The sequence below is a fragment of the Mustela nivalis genome (genome assembly GCF_964662115.1).
Source record: "Mustela nivalis genome assembly, chromosome: 12".
NCBI classification, from domain to species: domain Eukaryota; kingdom Metazoa; phylum Chordata; class Mammalia; order Carnivora; family Mustelidae; genus Mustela; species Mustela nivalis.
Genome location: NC_139031.1, coordinates 28,658,078 through 28,684,902, shown reverse-complemented (window position 1 = coordinate 28,684,902; position 26,825 = coordinate 28,658,078). Strand labels below are relative to the sequence as shown.

The window sequence follows — 26,825 nt, the reverse complement described above, 5'->3', positions numbered from 1 at the left end:
GGAGAGACACAGGACAAACTTTACTTTGGATTCATTTCTCTATCTTATTTATTGTATTTAATGTATTTATATCCTACAAAGTTTATTTTAATTGCATGGACTCAATGCTTATCTATTCTGCCCACAACAAATATAGTTGAGTTTTATTTATTTTTCTTTTGAGAAACACTTTCTAGATCCTGATTGGTAGACCTTAAAATCAAATCCCTTTTTTGAAAAACAGATTGTGTGTGTGTATGTGTGTGTGTGTGTGTTAGACTTTTCCAGGACCTACTGTATAATCAGTGCAAAGAGAAAAAAAAAAGAAGTCAATAAACTATGACTGGGCACTTAATGTGAACTGTGGCAAACAGAAGTTGGTTCACACGCACACAGCATTGTATAAAAAGTTGATCTTCCAATTCCATTGATAGGTCCCTATAGTAAGAAAGTCCTCAAGACTTTTTTGCTCACCTTATGAATTCTTTTATGTGTGATTGTTTCCTTACTAACATAAACCTCAGATTATGCTTTACCTTCCCTGATGGACTACAGAAAGAGACCCTGTTGGGGCACCTGAGCGATTCAGTTGGTTAAGTGGGCTGCCTTCAGCTCCAGTCATAATCTCCGAGTCCTGGGCTTGGGTCGTGATCCCCGATTCCTGGGATTGAGTCCCCATTGTCTGCTTCTCCCTCTGCCCCTCCCTCTGCTCACGTGCTCTCTCATGTGCTCTTTCAAATAAATAAAACCTAAGAAAAGAAAAAGAAAGAGATCCTGTTTCATATGGACACAACATTCCAATTCCTGGGCTTGTTCATTCTTTCTATTTTTTGTGTTTGTTTGTTGTACTATAAATTAATATTGTCATTCTGAGGCCAAAACCTTGTGGGAATTTTAGTTACAGGGAATTAGCGCAACTGCTGATCACCCGCAAACACTGACAAGAGAGAGTAACTGAGCCTTCAAAACAAGGACCACAGCCTGGACTGGGGTCACCAAATGTTCTAGTCGGTAGAGCTGCTGTCCCTCTCACCAGCTTTCCCTGGGCCAGTCCCTCTGCAACTTCCCTTTCCATATTGACACACAAATGTTTTCCCACAAAACGATGTTAATTAGAGTGATCATTTCCTAGGCTACCCTTTGGAATAAAATGCAATCCCAAGTCCTTCTAAACCTCCTTGGGTCTGGATTCCAATACCCAAGCTCTTCTCAAAGTGCTGAGCTCCCCAGAGCCTCAAAGTGAACATGGACTAGTTGGGAATCTATAGGCAGAGCTGGGTAATTTCTAGTCTTATGATCAAAAGATCTTCTTTCCCTTTCCCTAGGGATAAATCCTTAGAAGTCTATATCAGTAAGGTAGGGAAAAATGGCTTCTTCAACTAATATTTACTAAAACCCTGCTTTGTTTTGGTGAGACACTCAGTATAGCAGATCCTGCTTTGCTGATGTTATATTCTAATGTCAGCAGGGTGGGTGGGTAATCAAAAAATAAATACATTCATAAATTATAAAATATCCTGTGTTAACAGTACTGTGAAGGGTAGTCAATGGGGAAATGTTATTGAGAATGACAAGAGGAGAGAATTAGACCCCTGTCTGGATAAGATAGCCAGACCCCTATCTAGATAAGATAGCCAGAAAATAACTTATGGAACAGACACATGTAAGTCTCAACCTGAATAATGATGATCTGGGGTCCGCGCATGTGGACAGAAAGCCAGGTGGCTAGTGGACTTGGTTGGAAATTTAGGCAGTAATTCAACAGTATGGGTCCTCAGAGATGAACATGAGGAGTTTGGATGTATTTTAGTTCCAAGTCTATTAGAAGGTTCAAGCAAAGTAGCAACAGTCCGTTCTCCATTCTACAACCATAAGTCTGGCTGCTATGTTGGCATGAATTGTAAAGTGATAAATATGGAAGACAGAGTTCAGGTAAGAAGCTATATCTACCCATGGCTCTGGCAAAGGACAGAGATAACTTGGATTGTTGTGATAAAATGGAGGTTAAGGAAAGAGACCTGAATGGGATCTAATTCAGCTGGGTCAGTGATAATAAGACTAGCTTGGAAATGAGATGCGGGGAGTGAAGATTGGGGCGACTCTTTCAGTTTTGGTGTGAGCAACTGGACGGTTTGCAGTTCCATGTAATCGGAGGCGATAGACTGTGGGAGGAACAGATTTGAGGGTGGCAGAAATAAGAGTTCTTTTTTTTGGCTCATTTGTCTTAATTGGCTCTTAATAGGTTCTTAAAAAATCCAGGGATAGGAAAAAGCAGACCAGACCATTGAAGATATGAGACTGATTTTCAAAATAGGAGTCAGGGATGTCAATATAAAGTAGGATACCAGCAGCATATAGGTAACTGCCAGCTATGGGATTGGATGAAATTACATAGGAAGGCGTTTATATGGAGACAGTAAGAGTCTGAGACCTAAGTTACTGCATGATTTAGAAATCAGATAAGGGAGGCAAAAGCCAGAAAAGAAGATGGAGAAGCAGCCATGAGGTAGGAGGACCACAAAGGGAATTTTGCAATACTGGAACAAAACAGAGAGTGTTCCAAGGAGAGAGAAAACTAATTAAATACAACTGAGAGAATGAATAAGATCATCATGGAGAAATGGCCATTGAATTTAACAAGTGAAAGTTAATAAGACCCTGGAAAGCTTGTTTTTTAAGTGATTATATCTGACCAAAGGAATGTGCTATACCACTTTTTCTACTTAAATTTTGTAACCAATCTAACGCTGGAAAAATTAAGTGGAAAAGTGGGTTATCTAGATTATAAAATTCAGCATGGAATTACTGACCATAAATAAATATGAAGAAATTTGCCATATTATATAAAGGACACGTTTAAGAGCTATCATTACACCATCTGGCTTAAAATATTTTCCAATCAAAATGATATCTAAATGTTAGAATCAATTCCTCCAAGATTGAAAGATAATTTTTTTACATTCAAATATTCATAATTTCTGGTGTATTAAAGCCTTAACTCATGTATATAGTCATCCTGAAGTAGAAATAGATTGGTCCAAAAAAAAAATAATTTAAGGTAAAAAGCTATTTGTAGCAGGCTTCAGAAATAGCTTTCTGTGACTAAAAACCATATGTTTTTTGTTTTTTGTTTTCTCTAACCCAGGTATGGTGACATGGTACCAAAAACCATAGCAGGGAAGATTTTTGGTTCCATCTGTTCGCTGAGTGGGGTCTTGGTCATTGCTCTACCTGTTCCAGTGATCGTCTCTAACTTCAGTCGGATCTACCACCAAAATCAACGAGCAGACAAACGGAGAGCACAGAAGGTGTGTATTCAGCCCTAGGCAGCCATAATTTAGCATCTCCCACTTTTTATAGTGAGCTTTAAAATCCCTAACTGGCTATTCAGTGTTCTAGATTCTGATGATAGTTGCATCAGTCAGCACAAGCTAGGCTATATCACAGTTTAAAAAAAAAAAAAAAAAAAAAAAAAAACACCCAAAAAAAAAAAACACCTTACTATCTCAGTGACCTAAAACAACAAGGACTATTTCTCAGTCATGCTGCAGGTCCATTACTGGTCCAGCGATAGAAACTCCCATCTTGCCAAGGTACTTCTGCAATCATTCAAGCAGGGGTAACGGGGCGTGATGAATCACAATACTCCTAAAACCTCCTCCTGGAAGTGGGCCAGCTCACTTCCATTCCTACTGCACGAGCCAAAGTAAGTCACGTGGCCATGTGTAGCTTCAAAGTGGGCAGGGAAATAGAATCCTACTATGCAATCAGAAGCAGAGAGGAAGAATTAGATAGTAAACAGCACTAATGATAGTAGCAAAATCAAAGATAAGAGTCTTGGCAAATTTTATCAGAATCAGATTTCTAGATCTGATTCATTTAGTCTCTATCCACCAGGGGTCAAGCTGGTTCCAGTAGACCAGGACTATTAAAAGGAACTAAGATATGTCTCAGATATTTTAAATAGTTGACCCAGGAAGTAGGAGAAATCTGATCATTAGTAGCTGAGTTTTATTCCTGGCCCAGCAGTTTACAGTTTCTCTGAACTTCATGCCAGCTACTCATCCCTCTACAAGTGAGCAGGATGCGTACTCAACTGTGAAAGGGGGAAAACATACCTACCTCACAGAAAGATGAAGAACATACGCAAAGATATGTAAATCTATGTAAGCATATCATCATACTAGCAATATCTAACATTTATTGCTAGGTTACTGTGTGCCAGATGTTTTTTTAAAAATAATTCATATTGTTTTCATGAGTCTAAGAGTGAGTTGTCATTATTTTCCCCATTTTTTAGATGAAGATCCTAAGGTATCCAGAAGTTGAGAAATTCTGAGGGCAAAGACCCAGTAAATTATGAACCATCACTCAGTCCAAGCCCACCAGGCTCCCAGATTCACACACTTAACCACCCAGGGAGACTGTTCTCAGAAGAACTAAGTACATGTTAGAACCCTTCCCTTCCCTGATTTTTGTCAAAATAGTCACCTTTAGAGTCAGGGCCTTAGCTGCCTAGAAATAATTTCGGGAATCTCTTTTATAGTTTCCTCAGCATAGTGGTACTAGATTTCCAGTATTCTTCATGAATACTGTATCATTGTCCTTTATGGATAGTTTTTTTTTTCCCCAAAAACTATCCCTAACCATGACTGTGGATGCAAAATCCTGGTAATGTAGTGTAACTATAAAATATTATGAGAGATTTGGGTGCAGTTCATAATGGGCTTTGTACATAATGCCAGAACAGGATTTGAAGTATGCTTTTTGAACAATGTTAGTCTTTTAGTAGAGTGTAAAATCTCATAAAGTAACTCTTAGCATCACCGAGCGTGTTGTGAGAGAACATGTTCATGTCCATCACTGCAGATCCTCGTCCATGTGCAAAGAATCACATGTTCAGCCTTGTGCGTTCTTGCTTCTCAGAATCCCCCATGTTTGGAAAGGTGTTAACTGATTATTGTAGAGCATAGAACAGTCCAATTAATATGAATATATGGAACTGATAACTCAAAAAACAGAGGTTAGCAAAAGGCACCCTCTGAACAGTTGGAGTCTCATGTAGGAAACACCTCTGGCAAGCAGAAATGGAGAAATTTTAGCCACAGTTGACCCCTCCACCAGAGACTTTCATGCACACAGCTGTGGCTCTGCCCACACATGACACTCTTTCTCCTGGGCACATGTGTACATTGTTTAAAATAACAAAAATCCTACAAAAATCTTGGTTTGCCAAGACCCATCTATCTCCATTCTAGAAACCTCTTCTCTGATAAAAGAATTCATTTCCTCAATGTAAAAAAAAAAAAAAAAAGTTTCTATGTTGAAACTGTAGAAAGTACAAATCAGATTTTCAAATAAAATGAATGCCAAAATATCTGCATTCAAACTTTGTCATCTGCAACAGACAAATCAGTAAAAAAAAAAAAAAAAAAAAAAAAACAAACTTAGAATAATTTAGAAAACCTTTTGCATAAATAAATCCAGAATACAAAAATAAATAAATAAGATTTTAAAAATATTGAATAAGGTATTTAAAAACCATGTTATTTATATACCATAACTACTAGAGAAATTAATAAAACCAAATGTAATAACCTAATGTGTTATGTGCAGCAAATAGTCTGTGATCAGTAAACTGACCAGAGTTACCATGAAAGAACAATGCGTATGGAACTAAGTTATCAAGGAATATTTCCCATTTTCCTTCCCAGAAATTAAAAAAGCAAAGAAACGGAATAAATATTCGATAAAAGAGTTTACTTAAGAGAATTCAGGTGTATCTGGAATTGGTGATTTGACAAATATCATATTTATGAAACGATAGCCAGCTTATTCATTCAAGCAAATAGTCCGTTCAGTAAAAATATCAGTCAGACCAAATAATAAGAAATATTACAGGGGTGCCTGGGTGGCTCAGTGGGTTAAATCCTCTGCCTACAGCTCAGGTCATGATCTCAGGGTCCTGGGATCGAGCCCCACGTCGGGCTCTTTGCTCAGCAGGGAGCCTGCTTCCTCCTCTCTCTCTCTGCCTACTCCTAATCTCTCTGTCAAATAAATAAATAAAATCTTTTTTAAAAAAAGAAATATTGCAAAATGTTTTTTAGACCATATTTTTTGGTGTTTCGTCCCATTTTCAACTTCAAGCTCAAGTGAAAGCATGAAATATATACAATATGCATTTGACAACATTCCCCTGAGCATTTAGGGACACTGTCCTTCTTCTAGGCTCTTCCCCCCGTAAGTATTCCCGCTTTCACTACCTGGCCCCACTCTTGAAAAGAGTGCATCATTTACCCATTTCTAGCCATCTTTGATCACATCTTAACTAAACACTGACCTGTGGGTGAATATAGAACTGTGACATATCTCCTTCACCCCCACCACTGGTAATTGTGTTTGAATAGATTTATTTATCCACTCAGTTATTCAAAAAGTATTTATTGAGTAGAAATTGTTTGCCAAAATAAAGCTGAGTTGATGCAATGACATTTGGTAGGGTTGATATTTTAAGGCAGGGAACTACCCTGCTTGAAGGTACAAATCACACCAGTCTATCATCTGCATATTTACAAGGCTAGCTTGTAAGTAGTTATGTATAATAGTAATAGTAATTATAATTTTGGATAGTGCTAATAGCAAAAACAACAACACTCTCTAGATTTTCTAGTATATCCCAGGTGCCTTATATATGTCATTTATATTTTCACAATCAACTCACTAAAGAAGTGTATTATTTCCGTTTCACAGATGACATACTTATGCTTACATGCCTATTGATTAAAGTCTAAGACAAGGAAATTCTGGCATCATTAGAGCTATGTCTCTTTAGGGATTTTTCTTATTGATAATTCTAAATACAGTGAGCCAATGAGCCAATGTGCAGCCAAGGTACAATGTAAGTGAATTTTTTTACTTGTCACATAAGGATGTTGACATTGATACAGAAAGTAGTTACCAAGACTCATTTATCACACTTTACTCTGGTGGTTCTCAAGCTTTAGATTCATTGGAATCATCTGAAGAGCTTGTTAAAATACAGATTGTTACACCCACCCCCAAAGCATTTGATTCAGCAGTGTGGGATTACAGTTTGAAAATTTGCATTTCTAACAAGTTCCCAAGTGATAGTGATACTGTTGGTCTGGGAACCATACTTTGAGAAACATCTGTCTAGGACATTCTTTAATGTCCAAATCAAATAATTTTATAGCAGTCTAGAATAATTAAAACAAACAGCACTCTGCTGTAGTCTGAGTGTGATCTCTCTTAGATTATCCAAGAGTAAAAAGTACCACTCAGTTCCCATGCCATATCTCTGTGGATAACTAGATTTTTTATCTGTGGTTTAAGAACCCCCATTATCAACACTTGTAAGAATCTGGAGGTTACATACTTCTTGATATCCACTTCCGCCCTCAAGTCTCCATTCCATCCCCACACCACCTAATGGAGCCACCAGGCAAACTCCTACTCAGGGTGCAACACTCAGCCCACATGACGAAAAATGTCCCAAATGATGTGGACACCATTAATTGCTCTATTTTCTCTTCTATTTCCGCAGTTTAATGATCATTCTATTATCATATTTTACACTCTATTCTCCCTCTCCATTGTTCTGAGTGCAGTGCCAGGCATAAATAGCATTTAATGTTTGTGTAATAAAGAAAGAATGAACAACGAGGTCTTGTTCACCTTGACAGTGTCCTCCATTCCTAGCGTAGGGTGGACATTCTGAGGACCAGTTGAAAGCAATACTGGGAAGTATGATTTCTATCTCTGGTGCCTTCCTCCACCTTCTTTCAGTTCTTCCCTCTTCCCACTTAGAGCTAACTCTCGTTGCCCCCTCTTCCACTGACCCATCCAGTGTCCCTTCCACTGACCCAAATGCCAGCACTGTTTCTACCCAGCCCTGCCTTCACCAGAATTCACAGAGCTCCAGAGCTGGGTGGGGATCTTGTACTATCTTCTTCTGATTTCTTCCCTCTGTCTCTTTGTATTAGTATTTGGCACTAAATTGTCTCATTTCTTTTTGTTAAGATTTTATTTATTTATTTATTTATTTATTTATTTGACAGACAGAGATCACATGTAGGCAGAGAGGCAGTGGTGGTGGCGGGGGTGGGAAGGAAGCAGGCTGGCTCCCTGCTGAGCAGAGAGCCCGATGAGGGGCTCGATCCCAGGACCCCAAGATCATGACCTGAGCCGAATGCAGAGGTTTCAATCCACTGAGCCACCCAGGTGCCCCTGTCTCATTTCTAGAGGAGCTATTTACCTTAACAAATGGAAAGATTCCAATAAATGCCTTAAATTTGTAAAAGCTGATAAAGCTAAATATGATACCTCCACATAAGGCATTTTACTAAACCTTAAATGAAAGAAACAAGTCCAAGTAGAATTTCCAGAATAGATGGTACAAGCAGTATGTGGGCTGGTGTTTGAGGAGTGAGGAATTGCCTCACATTATAAAAGAGAAAAGCTTTCGCAACCTCACTTTGAAAGCTACCTAGGATACCTTTATTTTTCAGAAGTATTGAAAGCAGTTTGTGATCTGGCAGCAACATGGTCCAATAGCTTTTCACAGTCTATCTCGTACCTCATTTAGAAGATAGATTGCATTGAAAAACATTGCTATCTCAAGCGTTTTTGGCTTATACTCTACATATTTCTCTGACTGGGTCCCCTGCCTCCGGTCCAGAGACTACATTGTAAAGTTTATGTAATGTCATTTGGTACAATTAAAAAACAATCTACTTGCTGAAAGCTACTGACTACTCCACAATAAAAGGGTTCTGTGTCAAATTAGTTTGAGAAAAATTATATACTACACCCCCCACTTTTGTCTTCACAGTGAACATCCACAATGTATGTTGTAAGGAATCCAATAGCAGAGAAACCTGGTTAACCTCTCAGCATGTCCCAAACTTTTTGTGACCACAGAACCAGTTGTTTGTTTCATTTGGCTGGTTTGGATTTTACCCATAACCCTTGAAACCCAACCTTGAGAAATCCTTCTGAGTTTAGAGAATTAAGAAGAAAACTGAATTTATGAAGAATTGAGACGCATGGGGACATGGAAATGTGCTTAGACAATTTATTTTTCCCAACACCATTGGTGTTTCTCAAGGCAGATAAAGGATTCAGAAAATAACTTCAAAGCTATTTTTTTTTAACCCAGACAATATAAGCCTTTATGTTTAATTAAAAATTTGGAAGCCTCCTACTTCCCAAATAAGCTAAAGTATTTACTGAAGCCTTCCTTTCAGTCCATAACATTTGCTGGTACTTGGCATGGTCAAGAAGTTGTATTTCCTACAAAACTGGGGGGGGGGGAGGGGCGAGGGGGGAGGGCTGCGAGGAATACATTTCCTCTTACCAGTGGATAGTTTTCTTTTAACCTCCCATTCACATAGCCGCCATTGCCAAGATCGTCATACTGAGTGGATCAGAAGTAAAGTGATTTTCTAAAATATCTTTGTAAAAGAAATTTCCTCAATTACCTACCGAAAGCAAAGATGTAATCACAGGTCATAAAAGCTAGCATTATTCAACAGACATTTGGTGTGGTGTACCACAAGACCAATTAAACCAATTAACTCATACAGTATTGTTGTAAAATGAAAGAAAAGTCGTGATTGAAATTGAGATGGGAGGTTTTTTCTACCGTCGTACATGGCTTAGCAAAATGGCTATTCTGTCTCTAAGACAACTGCTTCTTTTTCCCTAAGCTTAGAACTCCTTCTGTTGCAGCGGTTACCACCATATGTATAGGCTTTCCAGTGCGGGAAATCCATGTCATTTTCCTTTGCTGGACAGAGTGTTGGGTTAATGTAAATAAATGTCTCATTTATGAAAAAAAAGTGTTTTTTTCTAAGGATTTTATTTATTTATTTGACAGACAGAGATCACAAGGAGGCAGAGAGGCAGGCAGAGAGAGAGCGGGGGAAGCAGTCTCCCTGCTGAGCAGAGAGCCCGATGCGGGACTCGATCCCGGGACCCTGAGATCATGACCTGAGCCAGGGCAGAGGCTTTAACCCACTGAGCCACCCAGGTGCTCCCCCCAAAAATGGTTTCTAATACAGCTGCCAAATGCTTGGAGAATGACATAGAGGAGACTAATAACTATGATATAGGCAATGTAATTACATTCAGTAGTTGCCAAAGAAAGGGATAAAGGAGGGAGGGAGGGGGGGAGAGAGGGGGGAGGAGGCAGGTAGGGAGTGGGGAGGAGAGTGGGGAAGAATGAGACCAGGAAAGACACTAAATGTTTCAGAAGATTGGTGAGACTTTAGGATTCAAATTTCAGCAATAATCCTTTTCTGGAAACCAAATGTATATTTAAGTTACTTACTTCTGAATTATTACATCAATCCAAAGTCATTTTCAAATGTGCTTGTCATTTCCCATTGTTTTATCAAGACTGGCCTGAAATCCTGGCTGTGCGACCCAGCTTTTGAAGTTAAAAATTTCCTACCTTCCGGGGCGCCTGGGTGGCTCAGTGGGTTAGGCCACTGCCTTCGGCTCAGGTCATGATCTCAGGGTCCTGGGATCGAGTCCCGCATCAGGCTCTCTGCTCAGCAGGGAGTCTGCTTCCTCCTCTCTCTCTCTCTCTCTGCCTGCCTCTCTGCCTACTTGTGATCTCTTCTGTCAAATAAAATAAATAAAATCTTTAAAAAAAAAATTTCCTACCTTCCAACTTCATTCTCTTGTGTTGTCTCGGTACTTGGAGGGATCTAAACAGTATACTGGCAGCAAAGAGTGAAATTGGTCTATTTTTCGTATCATTTATAAATATGATCTTTGAATAAAGTTGTTATTTTAACCTGGAATCAGCAAACAGGAAGAATAAATTCACAGAGGAAGAGAGAAGGGGTGGTGTCAAAGCCCGGATGATCTCCTAATGCTATTTTGAGAGCTTCAGACGTCTCAGTGCTATTCCCAAACCCTGTGAGTGGAAGGGCATCTTGGTACAACTTTGGAGGGAAGTTTGGTGAAACCTATCAAACAAAACATACATGCACAGCCTTTGATCTAGGAATGGTTCTGCTTCTGGAAATTTGTCTTACAGATAAATTCATCACGATGTTCAAGGCAGGCAGTATAAGCAAACGAAGCTTTCAAGATTTCATGGTGGTTGGCTGGCTAAATAAAGGATGCTTTATTCAAGAGTCTATTATATATTTGTAATGAATGAGGTGGGTCTATATGTGTAGATATGGAAGGAATTCCAAACTGGATTAAATGAAAACAGCTGAGTGCAAAGGAGTATGATGCATATTGTTCCAACTGTAAAAACATGTGTGTATACATATATGATCACACACACACACACACATACACTTTTGTATGCCTAGAAAATTTCTGGCAAGATTCTCTAGAAATACTACCAGTGGTTCCTCTGAAGCACAGAATTAGGGCAGCTCCAGGGTCCAGAAAGACTTACTTATTTTTGATGCACTTTGTATTAATAAAATTGTTGTCATACGTATATATTCATTTTCCATTTAAAAAAATCTAGTTAATGTTTACATTTTTATTAGAAAGAACATCCCAGGGCTTGAAATTACAGATAATATTTATCTGGATGGTTTAGACAGGGAAAAGGAGGAGTCTTTATGGGGTAAGTCTGTAAGAACTTACCAAACTATTCCAGTTGCTTTCTTATGTACATTTGCAAGATATACAATCCTACAAACCGAATGTTCAACCAAAATAGCGCCCTCCAGGATGTGAAAGCCAGACTCGTTCCGTGACTCACTCCAGAAACAACAGGAGTTCTGAAGGAGAATGAAATACCAGAAATCTGGCTCAACAGTCGGTTTGCTCAGTACTATCACGTTGGTGATCTTTCTAGAACTGTGAACAATTGAAGTAACCACCCTATAAGCCCTCTAAATTGAAGAAAATTATCTACTGCAGAAATGTTTTAAAATTTTAAAAATAATGTTATCAATCTCCTTGGACTGGCTCACTATGCTCTCATTTCAACAAATTCAAGAAAAAGAAATCAGATAAGCATGTTCTAGCATGGACCAGTGTCAGTAGAAAAAGTGGATAAATTATGGCAGGGGTTTTTTTAGGTTTTTTTGGTTTTTTGTGTTTTTGGTTTTTTTGAGACTCCATGTTATTCAGCATGGAGTCAGTTTGCCCAATTTAACAAAATAATTGCAAAAAATTGATATTTGGGAGTGCAGTTTTTTTGTTTGTTTGTGTGTTTGTTTGTTTAATCTTTCAAAAGGCAGAATGGAAAGAAGAAAGAAGGCGGGCAAGCAGGCCATTGGTCCCTGGAATGTATTTGCTGCTTTTAAAAGGACATTAATTTAAATGAAAATGATCTGGAAGCTGGTTTGCTAAGTCTTCATTTCATTAAGTTACTGAGATTGGGATAAGTGAAAATATAAATAAAGTAATACTGCCGTTTTTCTCTTAACACAATTGACAGAAACAATAATGAAATAAACTGGATCTTATTCTAACGACTTAATTACAAGTCTTAAATGCATAACCCAACTCCAAAGTAGTTAATTGATCTTCCTGAAGAAGTGAAGGAAAGGACAGTACTCCAATGGTGAAAATTTAATTTTCAATAATTACATGTGAAAAGCTAGCCTACTTTAAAAACTGTGTATGCTAACATTAGCAGGAGACAGGAGTGCATTCACTGAAGAAAATAATCCATAAGTATTAACACAACATTTCTTTTTCTTCTGGCTTCTAGAAAGCCAGACTCGCCAGGATCCGGGCAGCCAAAACCGGAAGCGCCAATGCTTACATGCAGAGCAAACGGAATGGCTTACTCAGTAACCAACTGCAGGTACCGTCCCGCATTTCACTTTTTTTTAACTGTTCGATTTATGAGTGTCATATTGATTTACTTCTACTTAACCATATAATTTTATTGTGGGTAATTAGGAAAATGGCTACTCAAACAACAAAATTGTCATTTTTAAATAACCTGGTGCTGTACGGTCTTACTGGCTGTGGCAGGTTAGGGCCCAGGCTATGAAATATTGCCGGTGAATCGTGACTCCCATTCGTGACTGGGCAGTATTTCTGTACTGTCTTATGTGAACAAGAGAAAGCTCAGAATTCTCAACTCAAATACCTATTTTTCTTTCAAAATTATTTATGTTCCTTAAAATTCATTTGAGTGGGGTTAAGATGCCTTGTTTTATTTCTTAATGGAGAGGGAACCCTCCCCTTCAGTGTTGTAAAGCTCACACGGTATGAAATCCAAGGGAAACAGTAACTTTTACCTCAAAACTGTCCTTTAATATTTAGGATTCCAGTCATCGTGCCATCAAAATATCTTTTATGTAGGTGAGCATGATCATGGTTTCAGGATTATCTAAATACTAGATTAAATTTTATTATCCAAAAAGAATAGCTTCCAGACTTTCAAAGGTAGTTGGTAGATGAATGAGTAAAAACTATTTAAGTTTTCAATTCAGAGAGGCAAGCCTGAAAGACCAGACCGCTAATGTGACAGGAACATAAAGGCTGATTGCCAAAATTAAAAGCAACCGCACATGGGTTCCTTTTTAGTAAAAAAAAAAAAAAGAAAGAAAATGCTGCCATTTAATCTCAGGAAATAGGCTAGATCTCTCTGTGGAAATGGGTAGCTGAGGTTCCCATTGTTTGCAAATAAAATAGAAAGCACTTCTCTCTTCTGTGTGTGTTAACAGTCCTCAGAGGATGAACAAGCCTTTGTTAGCAAATCCGGCTCCAGCTTTGAAACCCAGCACCACCACCTGCTTCACTGCCTGGAAAAAACCACGGTAAGGAAAAGGCATGACTATCCGCCCCTCTACTGAGACAGGAATCCCATTTGCTTTTGTGAATACTTAGTGCTTCCAAGTATGATTTCACTGTCTACATTACTGGAAAATATACTAAAAATGAAAAAAAAAAAAACACGGATATTTGAAATTGCTTTGAAAGACTAGAGTGACATTTTAACTTGGAAAGTATTTTAAAGAATTATTTGAACTAGGTTTATCTTCAGTGATTATCCTAACTTTAGTGTGAAATATCAGTTTAATGCGGATGGAAAGTTGTTTCCCAAGAGCTGACTGCAGGTCCTAGGAAATATTTTTCCCCTGATGATGAAATGCTGATTAAACAAAAACCAATGTAGTTCAAGCGTTGCTGACATTTAGATAAAAGGAATACCAATAGCAGTAACAAAAAAATAGAGACTAACTGAATATAAGCATTTCTTTCCCTAACAGGTTGTAATGAACAAGACAGGTAATTAAAAACTATATGCTCCCATAAGAAAAATGACACAGTTCTTCACTGACAAGCCCCTTGGAGCTGAGGCTTGAGTCTGCATTTCTCCGCTTACAAGCTCTCAATCAGATCTCCACATTAGCAGAGGTACCCATTCCCTGGCTGGCTTGTCCAAAAGGGTCACAGTCTTTGACCACAAAGCAGAACAAAACTTTCAAACTTTCAGCATATTTGAATCAGGTCTGCTCACCCACTCCCCAGAGGTATATCCTTATATTCCCAATTCCAACAAATCGCCCATGCATTTTTTTTTTCATTTACCTATATAGTCATTCAACAGATTTGTATTGCTTACCTACTACATGTTAGACAGTGAGCCAGACCCTAGATGCGCCACGAAGTCAGGTGTGGCCTTTGCCCTCATCAAGGCTCCACGGATGGGACAAAACACCAATATTCCTGGAGAAGGGTCATGAGCGCAGAAGGAAAAATGGGGCCACAGTGCAATGACACAAAGAAGGCAGAGCCATGAGAGGACAGCATCAGACAAGGCTTCCTGGAGGAACTTGCGTGGAGAACCACAGGAAGACGAGGAACTAGTTTGGCAAAAAAGGAAGGGGTAAAAGATTATGTAGGGGGGGGGGGCGCTGGAACTTGGCCTTAGAGGAACTAAAGAACTTGAGGGTGATCAGAAGACAAGGAGTAGAGTGACCCAAGAGGAGACAGTGGAAGTCTAGATAATGGCTAGGCTTTGGAGGCATGTGAAGAATTTTGATCTTTATCTCATAATAAATGGAAAATTATTTGAAGGCTTTAAACAAGGTAGTTACATGATTATATTTGCCTTTGTAACTAACAATCCATCACTTACAGGGTAAGGTCTGTAGCTAAGGATAACTCTTTGAAAGGTAAACGGTAACATTAATAGTCAAATGTATTTATCTCCATGCTTTTTTATTTTCATTTTTTACTATTATACCTTTTAAATAAAAAATTATTTGACACCAATTACTATCATTTAAATTAATCTACCTACAGAAATAACTAGCAGCGGAAAGACTTTTCTCACTTACAGTCACTGATGTGATAAATTAGAATCTCATGCATTATATACTTGTATTATGTGTGTGCGATGTGCATTGTAAAAGAAGAAAACACCATGTGAATCCTTTGTGAGCTATATTTTTTCCATAAAATTGGATATTGAAATTCATTTTTTAATGAAACTGTCTTGTCTGGTCATATGATTCTCTTGACTTTAAACAGTGTATAAATTTTGTTTATTTCAAAATGCTCATCTCAGCAAAGAAATAACAGAATGAGTAACGAAAACAGTCTCTTTTTGCTCTTGGCCAGTGAATTGCTTCAATTGTTTTGCTAATATTTCAGGATGAGAGATGGTTTCGTGGAACTTGGCATGTGCAAAGCCTTCCATTACGAGATTATTCCCACCTACACAAAGAAAAAAAACATAGTAATTGAAGTCACTCTCCTGAAGTTCAGACCCAAATGTTTTCCCTTTTATTTATGAGGCAAAATTCTTACACAGGCACTTTAGGAAGTGAGTCTTTATTAAATATTCTAAAAGCAAAATTTGCAGTGTGGTTTTTCTAAAATGTGGCATATCAAATGATGCCCAACACTGTGTGCCTCTTGGCTAGAAGAACTCCGAATAGAGGCAGAGGTGGTGATATATCATGAAGATAAGAAGGGAGATCTCCGAGTTCAGGGCTAACCCCTTCTGGATCAAACACAAAGTGGGCCATTTTGCAGTATTTTGTCTGTTTAACTAATAAATCACTTGTCTGTGCGCTGGGAACTTTAGAGGAGTCTCTAAAGAAATACAAAGTATCTTCAGGATCTCATTTTCTAATTAAAAAATGTTTTCAATCCCAGGCGAAAATATTTGCTAATATATAACAGTCTAATTCTGGGCATTCTATTAAAATAGTGTCTTATCTATGATTCCAATCTGTTTAAAAAGGAAAAGTCCATGTGAATTAACACATACACTGTGAGCACCGTCTTATGTGCATTTTCAAGAGTTTTTATGTTTTGTTTTGTTTTTGTTTTTTTAATTTTTTCTCCCGCTTTGCTTCTTCACTTCCAGAAATGATGTTTCAATTCACAGGTGGTATTTCAACATGAAGTTAGTCCATAAAGAGATCCTAAGTCAGCCCGTCAATGTCCATCTCAAGGGCTAACTAGGGAGATTTTATTTTCTCGCAAAAGCCAGCACGAGGTGGCTTCGATATTCCAGACTTTATGAAAACGGTCTCAGTCGCCCATGGGATCGTCTCAGGGTACTGGCATGTTGGTTTTAAAAAACAAAGCCGTCCGTTGCCTTCCTTAACGTTGAAATGCGTTTCTGTGCCTCCTTCTCGTGTCCTCCCCGCTCCGGCCCAGAATCACGAGTTCGTGGATGAGCAAGTCTTTGAGGAAAGCTGCATGGAAGTTGCCACGGGAAACCGGCCTTCGAGCCACAGCCCCTCTCTCTCTTCACAACAAGGGGTCACCAGCACCTGCTGCTCACGACGACACAAAAAAACCTTCCGCATCCCGAATGCCAACGTGTCCGGCAGCCACCGGGGCAGTGTGCAAGAACTCAGTACCATCCAGATCCGATGTGTGGAGAGAACCCCGCTCTCGAACAGGTAACCGAGGTGACCTGTGTACACACACCTGTGCCCCCTCCCGGAGCGCTTCTCCACCTGCAGGCATGCTGCTGCCTCGATGTATTTGGCAATTTGGGGTATGGGGCGAGGAGCTGGGGGCGGGGGGAGGAGGGGGAAATACTTTGTATTTATTTTGAACAAATACACCTTAGAAGCATCCTAGCATCCAAATCCTAGTTCCTAGGGTTTAGAATGAGACAAAACAAATACCCCGAGTAACAAGTAGGAAAATGGATCTGCTGTGATACTCATTGAGTCAGGAGTAAGTCTGCGGGGTAGAAAGAAGCTGAGATGGTCAGGCATGCACATCTGTACATCTGCCTCATTCACTCTGCAACTTTTTTTTTCCTATTTGAGCACAGGGCTTTATACCCAGGAGCCCCCTACGTAAATGCAAGGACCCGGAAATGGTAGATAGGCAGCACTACTATGGAGACAAATTAAATTGACACTGATATCATTGAAAAGTACTCAGCAGCACCTAAAAATACATCAACACCTTCAACATAAGAGTGAAAAATAAAACCATACCTACACAAATCTCTTGAATCAATATACAATTTTGATCATAAAGATATTTGGGGCCACGGCAAACACAAAAAAATCAATCCAATATAAGAAAAGATAAGTAAAAACCTAAACTCGTTCACCTCTGGTTCATTCGTGGATAATTGAAGTGAAATTTTTCTATTGGCATTTTCCTTCGTTTCTCATTCTTTGCTATTTGTTTTTGCCACAAACAAGTACATGTAATAAAAAGTAATCCATTTGAACTATGCAATTCATTAAAACGATCAATTTCTGCCAACGTAATTTTGCTTTGTTCCCCAAATTAAATAAATATGTTTTTATATTAACAATCCATTAATTCAGTGCTGCTCCTTTGTTCTCACTCAACAATCTTTGTGAAAAACCTGGATGACATTCTGAATTCAGGCTATGTTGATTTACATAAATCAGATGTCTCTGGGACCAGAATATTAAATTTTGGAACAATGAAAGATTTGTGTCTCTAAGATATTCTACCTCTGTATTGTTCTACATCTGTTCCAAAATTAAGTAGAAAGCAGAGAAATGTTCAGAAAGAAAATTTTAGGACATAAACATCTTAAATAAGATTTCCATGAAAATAAGGTAATTAGAGTGGAGTAATTAGCAACCTGTGTGCACCCTCCTTATTCCTCTCCCCTTTTCCCTTCATCCACATGGAGTGTAAAACTCATGCAAGAATACCACTTGGGAAAATCTTGAATTATTGGTAATGGCTAACTTTCTGGAGATTCTTAAAATTGGCTGTCACTAACTGGAGAGCTTTAAAGGCATCCTCTTTCCCCAAGAGGCAGGATAGTAAAATGACCCTGTGGTCAAAAGAACTGAGACATATTCACAGGTCATTGAGGTACATCCCTTCCAGAGGTCTTAAAGACAACTATTTTACTTTGCTCAACTCAGGCTTTCCAAAACTGACCCGATTCTCTTCCTTGCATTTTTGTAGAAAACACTTTGAGAAACACCGACTGAACTAAATTGAGCTGGCTTTTAGAGACTCGATTAATGTTAATAACCTGGCTAATGTTCACCTCAACACACATTAGGTTTGGTCCTTAGTTTTCAAAAAATCGTGGTGACTGGTCTCGGATATTTAACATGTTACTGATAAATATGAAAACACATCCCTCAATTGTAGGAAGACGTTGTTTAAGTAAACAGCTTACTTTTTAAAAATCTATTTCTTCCTCATCAGCCGATCCAGTCTAAACGCCAAAATGGAAGAATGTGTTAAACTAAACTGTGAACAACCTTATGTGACTACAGCAATAATAAGCATCCCAACACCTCCAGTGACCACCCCTGAAGGAGATGACAGGCCAGAGTCTCCGGAGTACTCAGGAGGCAATATTGTCAGAGTGTCTGCTTTGTAAGACAATTGGAACCAGGTCTAAGAGAATTTGAGCTCCGGCTGTGGAAAGAATTCCAATGTGGAAGAAAGAAGAAACAATAAACCTTTTGCAGATGAAAAGAGCAAAGCAAGAAGGTTGGCTGCGAAATAAAAGCAAAGCTTCCAAACTTGAGTATGGAAATGAAACCACCAAATGGCATTTCTAGACAGAGTTTGACCTGTTCTACAGAGGAGGAGTCTGTGACCCTTTGACTTTGTGAATGAGCACAATGAAATGCCGCCTATCGATGCTTCTTATGATCTGAACTCTTTTTTTAATAAAATAAATAAAACAAATCTTTGAACATAATGTTCCGGTTGAATGCAAAACAAAAAAAAATATGGAAAACATTTTGATAAAAATTTTTCCTGTTAAAACCATGAACATTGGCTATGATGAAGATTATTACATATTAAAAAAAAACTATGACACATTTGTATTGACTGAAGGAAACCATCATAATGCATGCTAGAATTCTTTGGAGCAGTGATTTCAGTGTCCTTATGTTGTCTTCAGAATAGGCATGATAAACTATAATTGTAGAAAGGGGAATTTCTGTGCACTTACAACAAGCTGATTGTTCATGTTCCATGGTGGGCTGTGCCAATACACTCCTTTTAGAGCTGCGGTATTTATCATGGGGATGCTCATTAGTAAATCTAAAGTGTTCAGATAGTTCAGTATTAATTATTGTTTTACCTTGCACCTAGATACTGTTACAACTGCAATAATTCATTGTACACCTGTTGTATCAGGAATCAGGATTTTTTGTTGTCGTACTTTCCAGATCTTCATAGATAACAGTAAGAGCCACGTTCATAGAAACACTTCCGGTGTGGCCAGGTTTTAAATAACTTTTTAATCCAAAACTGTTGTGCCATAAATGTTTTTCAGTAATAACCTTTGGTCCACTGTGTCCCCGTGACAGTGCATTATCCGTTCTTGGACTTCTATAGCGCCTTTCTATTGGGTTTGTCGTCATCGACTGGACTAACGTTTTGTAGTTCAAATGACTTTCCTACTTTTGTATTCCCCGACATATTATCTTGTAAGTAGATTACTATCATCAATCCCCTTGTCAAAAAATAGGAAAAAGGAGTTGACATCTGTGACTGCTCTCTAACCTCTTTGCTGTTAGGGAAAAAAGCCCAGACACTGGATTTTTCACTATGTGTTCCAGGCAAAGAGTAGGCTGGGATTATTATCACAAAATCAGTGATCCCAGAATCTTGCTTGATGTATTATTTATTTTACTTTAGATCTTGAATACTTTTTGAGAATAACTAATGTGAATTGAAACGCAGAGATAAACTTGAGTGCTCTATGTAGCAATATTTGATGAAAGCACGCTTCTATGCCATTGGAGAAGGCAGCACAAATTTACTGAGAAAGGTTCCTATATACTGCAAGGAGCAGTTTTCTCCACTAAATCAGGAGGACAGGAATTTGATGATGCAAAGTTGATCTCTGTGTACATTTAAGTGAAAAGTCTTTATACCTTTTCACCTTTAAAATATTTCAGCAGACATGTCTGCACGTGACAGTGTAAAAAAGTTTTATGTCCAATGAAAAGTTTTGTTCATTCCAAACCACCACTGTAAGAAATAAAGTTTAGCTTCCATACATGGAAAGAATGAATAATTATCCCTCTACTATAGAGATTTTAAAATGCTTATCATAATTTATCATAAGAAGGAATTAATCCAACCATTTTCAAGTAAAGCCAGAAATTCTTGCTTCCCATTTCTAGAATAGCTTCTAGAACAGTGCTGTGCACATGGTAGATCTTAATAAACATTTGCTGAGTAAAAGTAAGATACACTCTACTATCTCTTGGGAAGAACTGGCTTCATTCCTAGTATGTCTTTTAAAAAGTTACTAATCTTCCTGGAGCGTGAATATTAATAATTATATTAACACCTGCCTCATGTCACTTTATGCTTCTAGAGCAAATATAGTGAAACTTCTTTGATGGCATTTGTTGAAAAAAACTTTTTAAAAAGTAGACTAAGGAAACCACAATCGGGAATACTTAGGTCTTTTGATTCCCAATGAAAAGTTCTATTTTCATGTTCTTAATACTACATTTAAAAAAATACAGTTAGAGTATTTCAGTTGACAATTCTGCCTCCTTTTTGACTTATCATTTATCCCAAGCTATTAATTTCTTTAGAGTTTTGGAAAAGAAAAAAAAATTTTTTGGTGTTTTAGGTGATTTAAAAATATACTGTGTTGGTGGTGAATGACTATTGATGACTGTGTTAAGTGCATCTGTATTGTAAGTGAAATGTAATTATTTCTGTGTACCATATGGAGTAACCAAGGTCATTGTTTTTGACAATTTTGTTTGAAATTCATATATCTTATTTCAAAGGATAGCATAATATCTGCATTATGCTGGAAAAAAAAATAGACCTTTGGAGAATACTTAAATAAAACATGTGCATGCTTGAACAGGACAGCATGGTTGGCTGTTGCTCTTTTTCTTTGACTTCCTTCCTTTCCAAAACCTAAGATGTGTCATACCCATATTTGGGAGAACTTTGTAACATGCACAAACACAGAACCCATTGATTGTGAATAACACTTAAGTCTAGTCCAGATCGGTAGAGATAGTAGATTTCTGCCAACAATGGGAATTTAGGAGGAGACATTTTTTAAAAACAGTTAATATTGTTTAAAGATAAAAGACTGCCACTGTTTTAGATAATCTGCTTTGGGAATCTTGGCAAGTACAACTCCGTAGCTACTAACTAATTTAAGTGTATTACGAGGTTTTGTTGGTCAGTACCCAAAAAGGGGTAGCATGGTTACAACTAATTGTCTTTGTTTATGTGATACTTTTAGATATTCTGTGCAGTGTGTGACCCAGTTTATTAGCCTACACCCTACATGCTACTTGCCTTTTGGACAGTGCACACCAGAGAGAAGGCTGGTGCACGAACCTTACACACTTCTTGACTATCGCTACTTGAGTTAAGCAAAGTAAGGTTCTGAGGTAATAACTTTGGTCGGAACTCAATCAGATTTTTAAAAATATTTATTTATTTATTTGACAGAGAGAGAAAGATCATAAGTAGGCAGAAAGGCAGGCAGAGGGAGAAGCAGGCTCCCCGCTCAGCATAGAGCCTGATGAGGGGTTCGATCCCAGGACCTGGGATCATGACCTGAGCCGAAGGCAGAGGCTTAACCCACTGAGCTACCCAGGTGCCCCCTCAATCAGATTCTTAGTCAGAGATTCTTTTCTATTCAGGGAAACAAACAAAGTGATTTATTTGTCCAGTTGCATGTTTGTGTATGTATGCATATTTGTACATATTTGTTCAGATATATACACATAGATTTTTATTCATTTTTTAAGAAGTTATTTCTTTATTTTTGGGAGAGGGAGATAGCTAGCACAAGTGGGACAGAGGGCCAGAGGGAGAAGGAAAGCCCAATGCAGGATTTGATCCTGGGACCCCGGGATCATGACCTGATCCGAAGGCAGACATTTGATTGACTGAGCCACCCCAGTGCCAGATTTTTATTCACTTTTTAAAAACGTGCTCATCTGATGATATCTCTTCAGGGGGAAACAAAAAGCAAGAAAAAGTTAAGAGATCATTAGAAGAGGGAAAAACAGGGAGTAAATCATTTAGTACAGAGAGTGATTTTAAATAGTGATAACTGGTGATCCTCTTGGTGGATAGGCCCTTTTTTTTTTCCCTTGTTAATTCTTTTCTTTTATAGTCCTTGATTTATTGAGATGCCAATCCTGCGATAAGGTTTAACACATCTCCCTATTCCTTCAACTGAGTTACAGTGTTGGCTTGGAAATAGGCTCCAGGGAGTTATAGCAATGTCTGCCGGCACCATTACTCAAAAGAATAAAAAGGGTTCTTGATATCAAATACATGACTCCTCAGAGTTTCATAAGAAAGGCATCTCCTCTTCCCTGGAGTGTCATCAGGTGTTTGTTTTATTAACTCACAGGTACAAAAATGGTTATTGCTCTGCACCGTGTAAATTTCATCAGAATTTTCAACACAATTGCATAGACACACTGTATTTTTTGAAGAAAAAAAAAAAAAGAGCCTAAGTTGGACCTACATCAGCTGGTTGTGTTTAGGGTAGTAAAACATTCTCAAAAGATATTTTATTTTTAAGGAATTATTACTTTTGAACAGCACAGTTGCTTAAGACGATTATAAAATATGTTTATTGCAAAAAGCTTTTAGTGGGAATAATAGTACATCCATACTTTCTAATTCTTTGTTCTCTACTGTCCACATTTTTTCCCTTCTTTCTCTTCAAACATTAATCATTCCTTTACTAGATTATTCTCTCCCTTTCCCTAATCATTCCCCCCTCTTTTTTATATGGAAACCTACTAGGTAACTACTGTCTATTCTACATATAATTCAAATTCTTGAGTCCATCGCATGAGCCAGACATTGTGATGGGTTTTGGAGATTTGGAGATTAAAAATCCAAACCAAATCATCCTCGAGGAGTTACATACTGGAAAATAGCTCGACATACTCTGTTTTGCACTGCTGTTTACAGTCTTACACTACAAGTAGTTTTCTCTCTGCCATAGTAGCAGTCATTTTTTTCTACTTCGATCTCCTGAAAATGTGTTTTGAACAGAGGCTTCTTCAAGGTAGTATTCTTCAAAGTACTTTCTAAAACCCTCTCATAATATAATTAAAACCCCCTTTCTTTAGGCCATGGTCTTCTCTCCATGGAGTGCAGGGAAAGGGCACGTGAATCCCTACCTCCCGGCTTGGAGAAAGATTAGAAAACTAGATACAGCAAAATAAAAGAGGAAAGGAAGCCAAACTTGACATTTACAATTTGATTGTGATAAAAAACTAGACTTCCCTAAATTTCCCTTCTGTCTTTCCTACCAGAGCTTCAGGCAATCTAAAGAAAGCTATTAAAATAGTTTTGCCAGAAGAGTACCACATAACACTGCTGTGAATCCTAATGCCCCATTTTGAATTTATTCATCTGATTAATCCCATTGAAAGATCTGAGAGATACTCTGACAACAGACCAGGGAGTCTAGAGAGAAAGCTAAGTTTATCATCAGCAGCAGCAGCAGCACTCACCATTAAGGTGGGTCCAGGTGGTCAGTTCCAAGGGATGTGGCTGGCCGAAGAAGGGTATTGAAGGGTGGATACCAAAGATGTGGAGAGAAATTTGGAGGAACCCCAGAACAAAGATGGGGGTGTGACAGGGGCTACAAGGTGGTAGAGAAGCATCCTTGGGCTTTGATTCTAAGTTCAGCCTTCTTGATTTTGATCAAGTTAGTCTTGTTAGAGCTACACCAAAAGGTATTTATCTTAATCTATGATCAGTTTTTAATATTCAAGCATCAACAAATGGCTCAGAGGTCTCCTGGGTTCCCTGTAAAACAGAGAAAAAATCCCTAAAAGAACAGAATAAGGAAGTGATACTGAGAAATGGGAAAGAATTGAAAGAGCCAAGTATCTACCCTCAACCTTGGGTAGATGAATTATAAATTTCCCAACCAGAGGCACTGGATACACAATTTTCTTTTCTTTTCTTTCCTTTTTTTTTTAAAAAGAGAGCATGAGCGGGGTAAGGGTGGGGGGCCAGAAGGAGAGGAAGCAAGAATCTCAAGCAGGCTCCACACTTAGAAGGGAGCTGGAAGCAGGGCTGGATCCCGGGACCCGAAGATCACAACCTGAGCAGATATCAAGAGTCCAACACTGAACTGACTGAGCCACCAAGGCACCACTGGATATAAAATGGTCAAAAGTAAAAACATCATACATAAGTCTACATAGGACTTAATCTGGACTTGGTAAGCATTCTGTTTATTCCCAGCCCACCTAGTAAGGAACCGATGTACAAACCACAGAAATAAAACCCAAATATGTCCTTTCCAATACACAATTTCTACTGTAGGTTTGTTGTGAACACTAAACAATAATGATTATAACCATCATGAAAAGATAACAATGGTAATAACGACTGCTAGCTTTTATTGTGTTCTAAATATATACCAGCACATTGCTTCTTGGAGATCGATCCATTAGGTGATGGTACGAGCCACATTTCCTTTCTTTTTCTTTTTTTTTTTTTTTTTAAGATTTTATTTCTTTGACAGGGAGATAGAAACCACAAGTAGGCAGAGCAGCAGGCAGAGGGAGAAGGAGAGGCAGGCTCTCTGCTGAGCAGGGAGCCCAATAATGGGACTCAATCCCAGGACCCTGGGATCATGACCTGAGCCACCCAGGTGCCCAGGAGCCACATTTCTGTTGAGAAAACTTTTAACATTAAAAAACAATGGCTCTGGATATTCTAATTCATATGCTATACATTTTTAAATTAAATCATGCATTTCTATGATAAAGTTCTATATTATAGAAATATACATTCTTGCTCTTTCCTTTCCTTTTTTTTTTTTTTTTTTTTTTTTTGCTTTTGTTTTTTGGTGTGAAACAAAACTTATGGAAGATGGGAGCAAGAAGAAGCCTATGTCATTACCAAAGACAATTTTTCTTCCCATTTTCTTTGTTCTAAGTTTCTCTTATCTTGAAAAGTGTGCTTCTATTAACTATTCCTGATTGATCATTGATGAATTACAATAAAAATGGAACCTAGCTGGGAAATACATCAGTGTTCTAATTGACAAAGATTTTTCCAACAATTCCATAGCACAGCATGCACACTGAGATAATTTTCCAGTAACAGAGAGAACAACCATTATCCGGGCACCTGGGTGATACAGTCAGTTAAGCATCTGACTCTTGGTTTCACCTCAGGTCGTGATCTCAGGATCACGGGATCAAGCCTCATTTCAGGCTCTGGGCTCAGCATGGAGTCGGCTTGAGATTCTCTCTCCCTCTGCCTGTCCCACTTGTGCTCACTCTCTTTCTTTAAAATAAATAAACGAATAAATCTTTAAAAAAAATCTATTCTCTCCAATTGCTCCCCTGTTGAACAAGGTCTGCCAAAATGTTCAAGGTTGTTGATCAAGGACATAGTGCTAACTGTAGCATTTCATTGACCCATAGTCTATGTCTTAGAGGCTTATAACGGAACAGAAATATTTTGGAATTAAGGTCAATAACCACAATTCCCACCCTCCATTATCTTTTGTACCTTCTTCAAATTCTTGCAGGCAAAAGTTCCAGAGGCTGACTGTGAAGTGCATATTGACATTTAATACCTCATCTAAAATAAGGTACAGAGACATTTGGATAGGCAAAATAACCGCATACTGCAGGATCCCAAATTAATATGATACAATTTAAAATATCCTTGGAGTTTTACATTCTCACAAAGAATTCCAAAATTTTTCTGTAAGTCCTTGTTATTTTTTTTATTTGCTTCTAATAAAATAGAGAGCTTCAATAAAGGTGTAAACACAGACATTTGATTTATATAGAACTGTAGAAAATTTAATGTACCTTTTAAAATGGTACTTGGGATATAACTACTTGCCATAAAACTTCTTCTCTGAGCTTCATCGTTTGCTTGTTTTATGTTCCAAAATAACATTGGGCTATTAATAATATCTCTTTACCTCCCATTTCAATCTTTCCTACTTCTCAATAGGTAAATGTGTTAGTCATAAGTATTAAAAGTGTGTTCAAAACTTTCCCATGAAAACTTGAGTTGAAACTAGGATTAAAAAGAAATGTATAGAAAATGTAATATTATGTAAGGTTTATCATTGTCAAATCCTACTGATGGTGATAATGAAGGGTAAAAATTCTCATTTCTTTTTTCTAGGTAGGATTATACAACAGGTAAACCCTAATATTAAAAAACCACACTACATTTTGGAAAAGGAGACAAATATGCATATAATATCAAATGACTCCACTAGTATTGAAAATGAAATTCTTTATTCATCCAAGTGTGGGTGGGCCCACTAATGAGAGACTAAAAGAAATGTAGCCATTTGTGTCTTACAGGAACCTGAACCCACATACTGTTTGGAAGATGCGGAGTTTGAAAACCAAATAAATTTAACACCG

General features: G+C 38.0%; 1 protein-coding gene across 1 annotated transcript in view; it reads left to right on the top strand.

Moving 5' to 3' along the window:
- Nucleotides 1-21,285, top strand: part of KCND2 (potassium voltage-gated channel subfamily D member 2) — a 488,767-nt gene extending 467,482 nt beyond the window's left edge. The window contains exons 2-6 of the mRNA XM_082693058.1: nt 3,125-3,287; nt 12,698-12,793; nt 13,665-13,757; nt 16,618-16,865; nt 18,631-21,285. Of these exons, the coding sequence (XP_082549184.1) occupies nt 3,125-3,287; nt 12,698-12,793; nt 13,665-13,757; nt 16,618-16,865; nt 18,631-18,808 (778 nt within the window). The 3' untranslated portion in view covers nt 18,809-21,285. The remainder of the gene's footprint in view (nt 1-3,124; nt 3,288-12,697; nt 12,794-13,664; nt 13,758-16,617; nt 16,866-18,630) is intronic.
- Nucleotides 21,286-26,825: the final 5,540 nt, after the last annotated feature.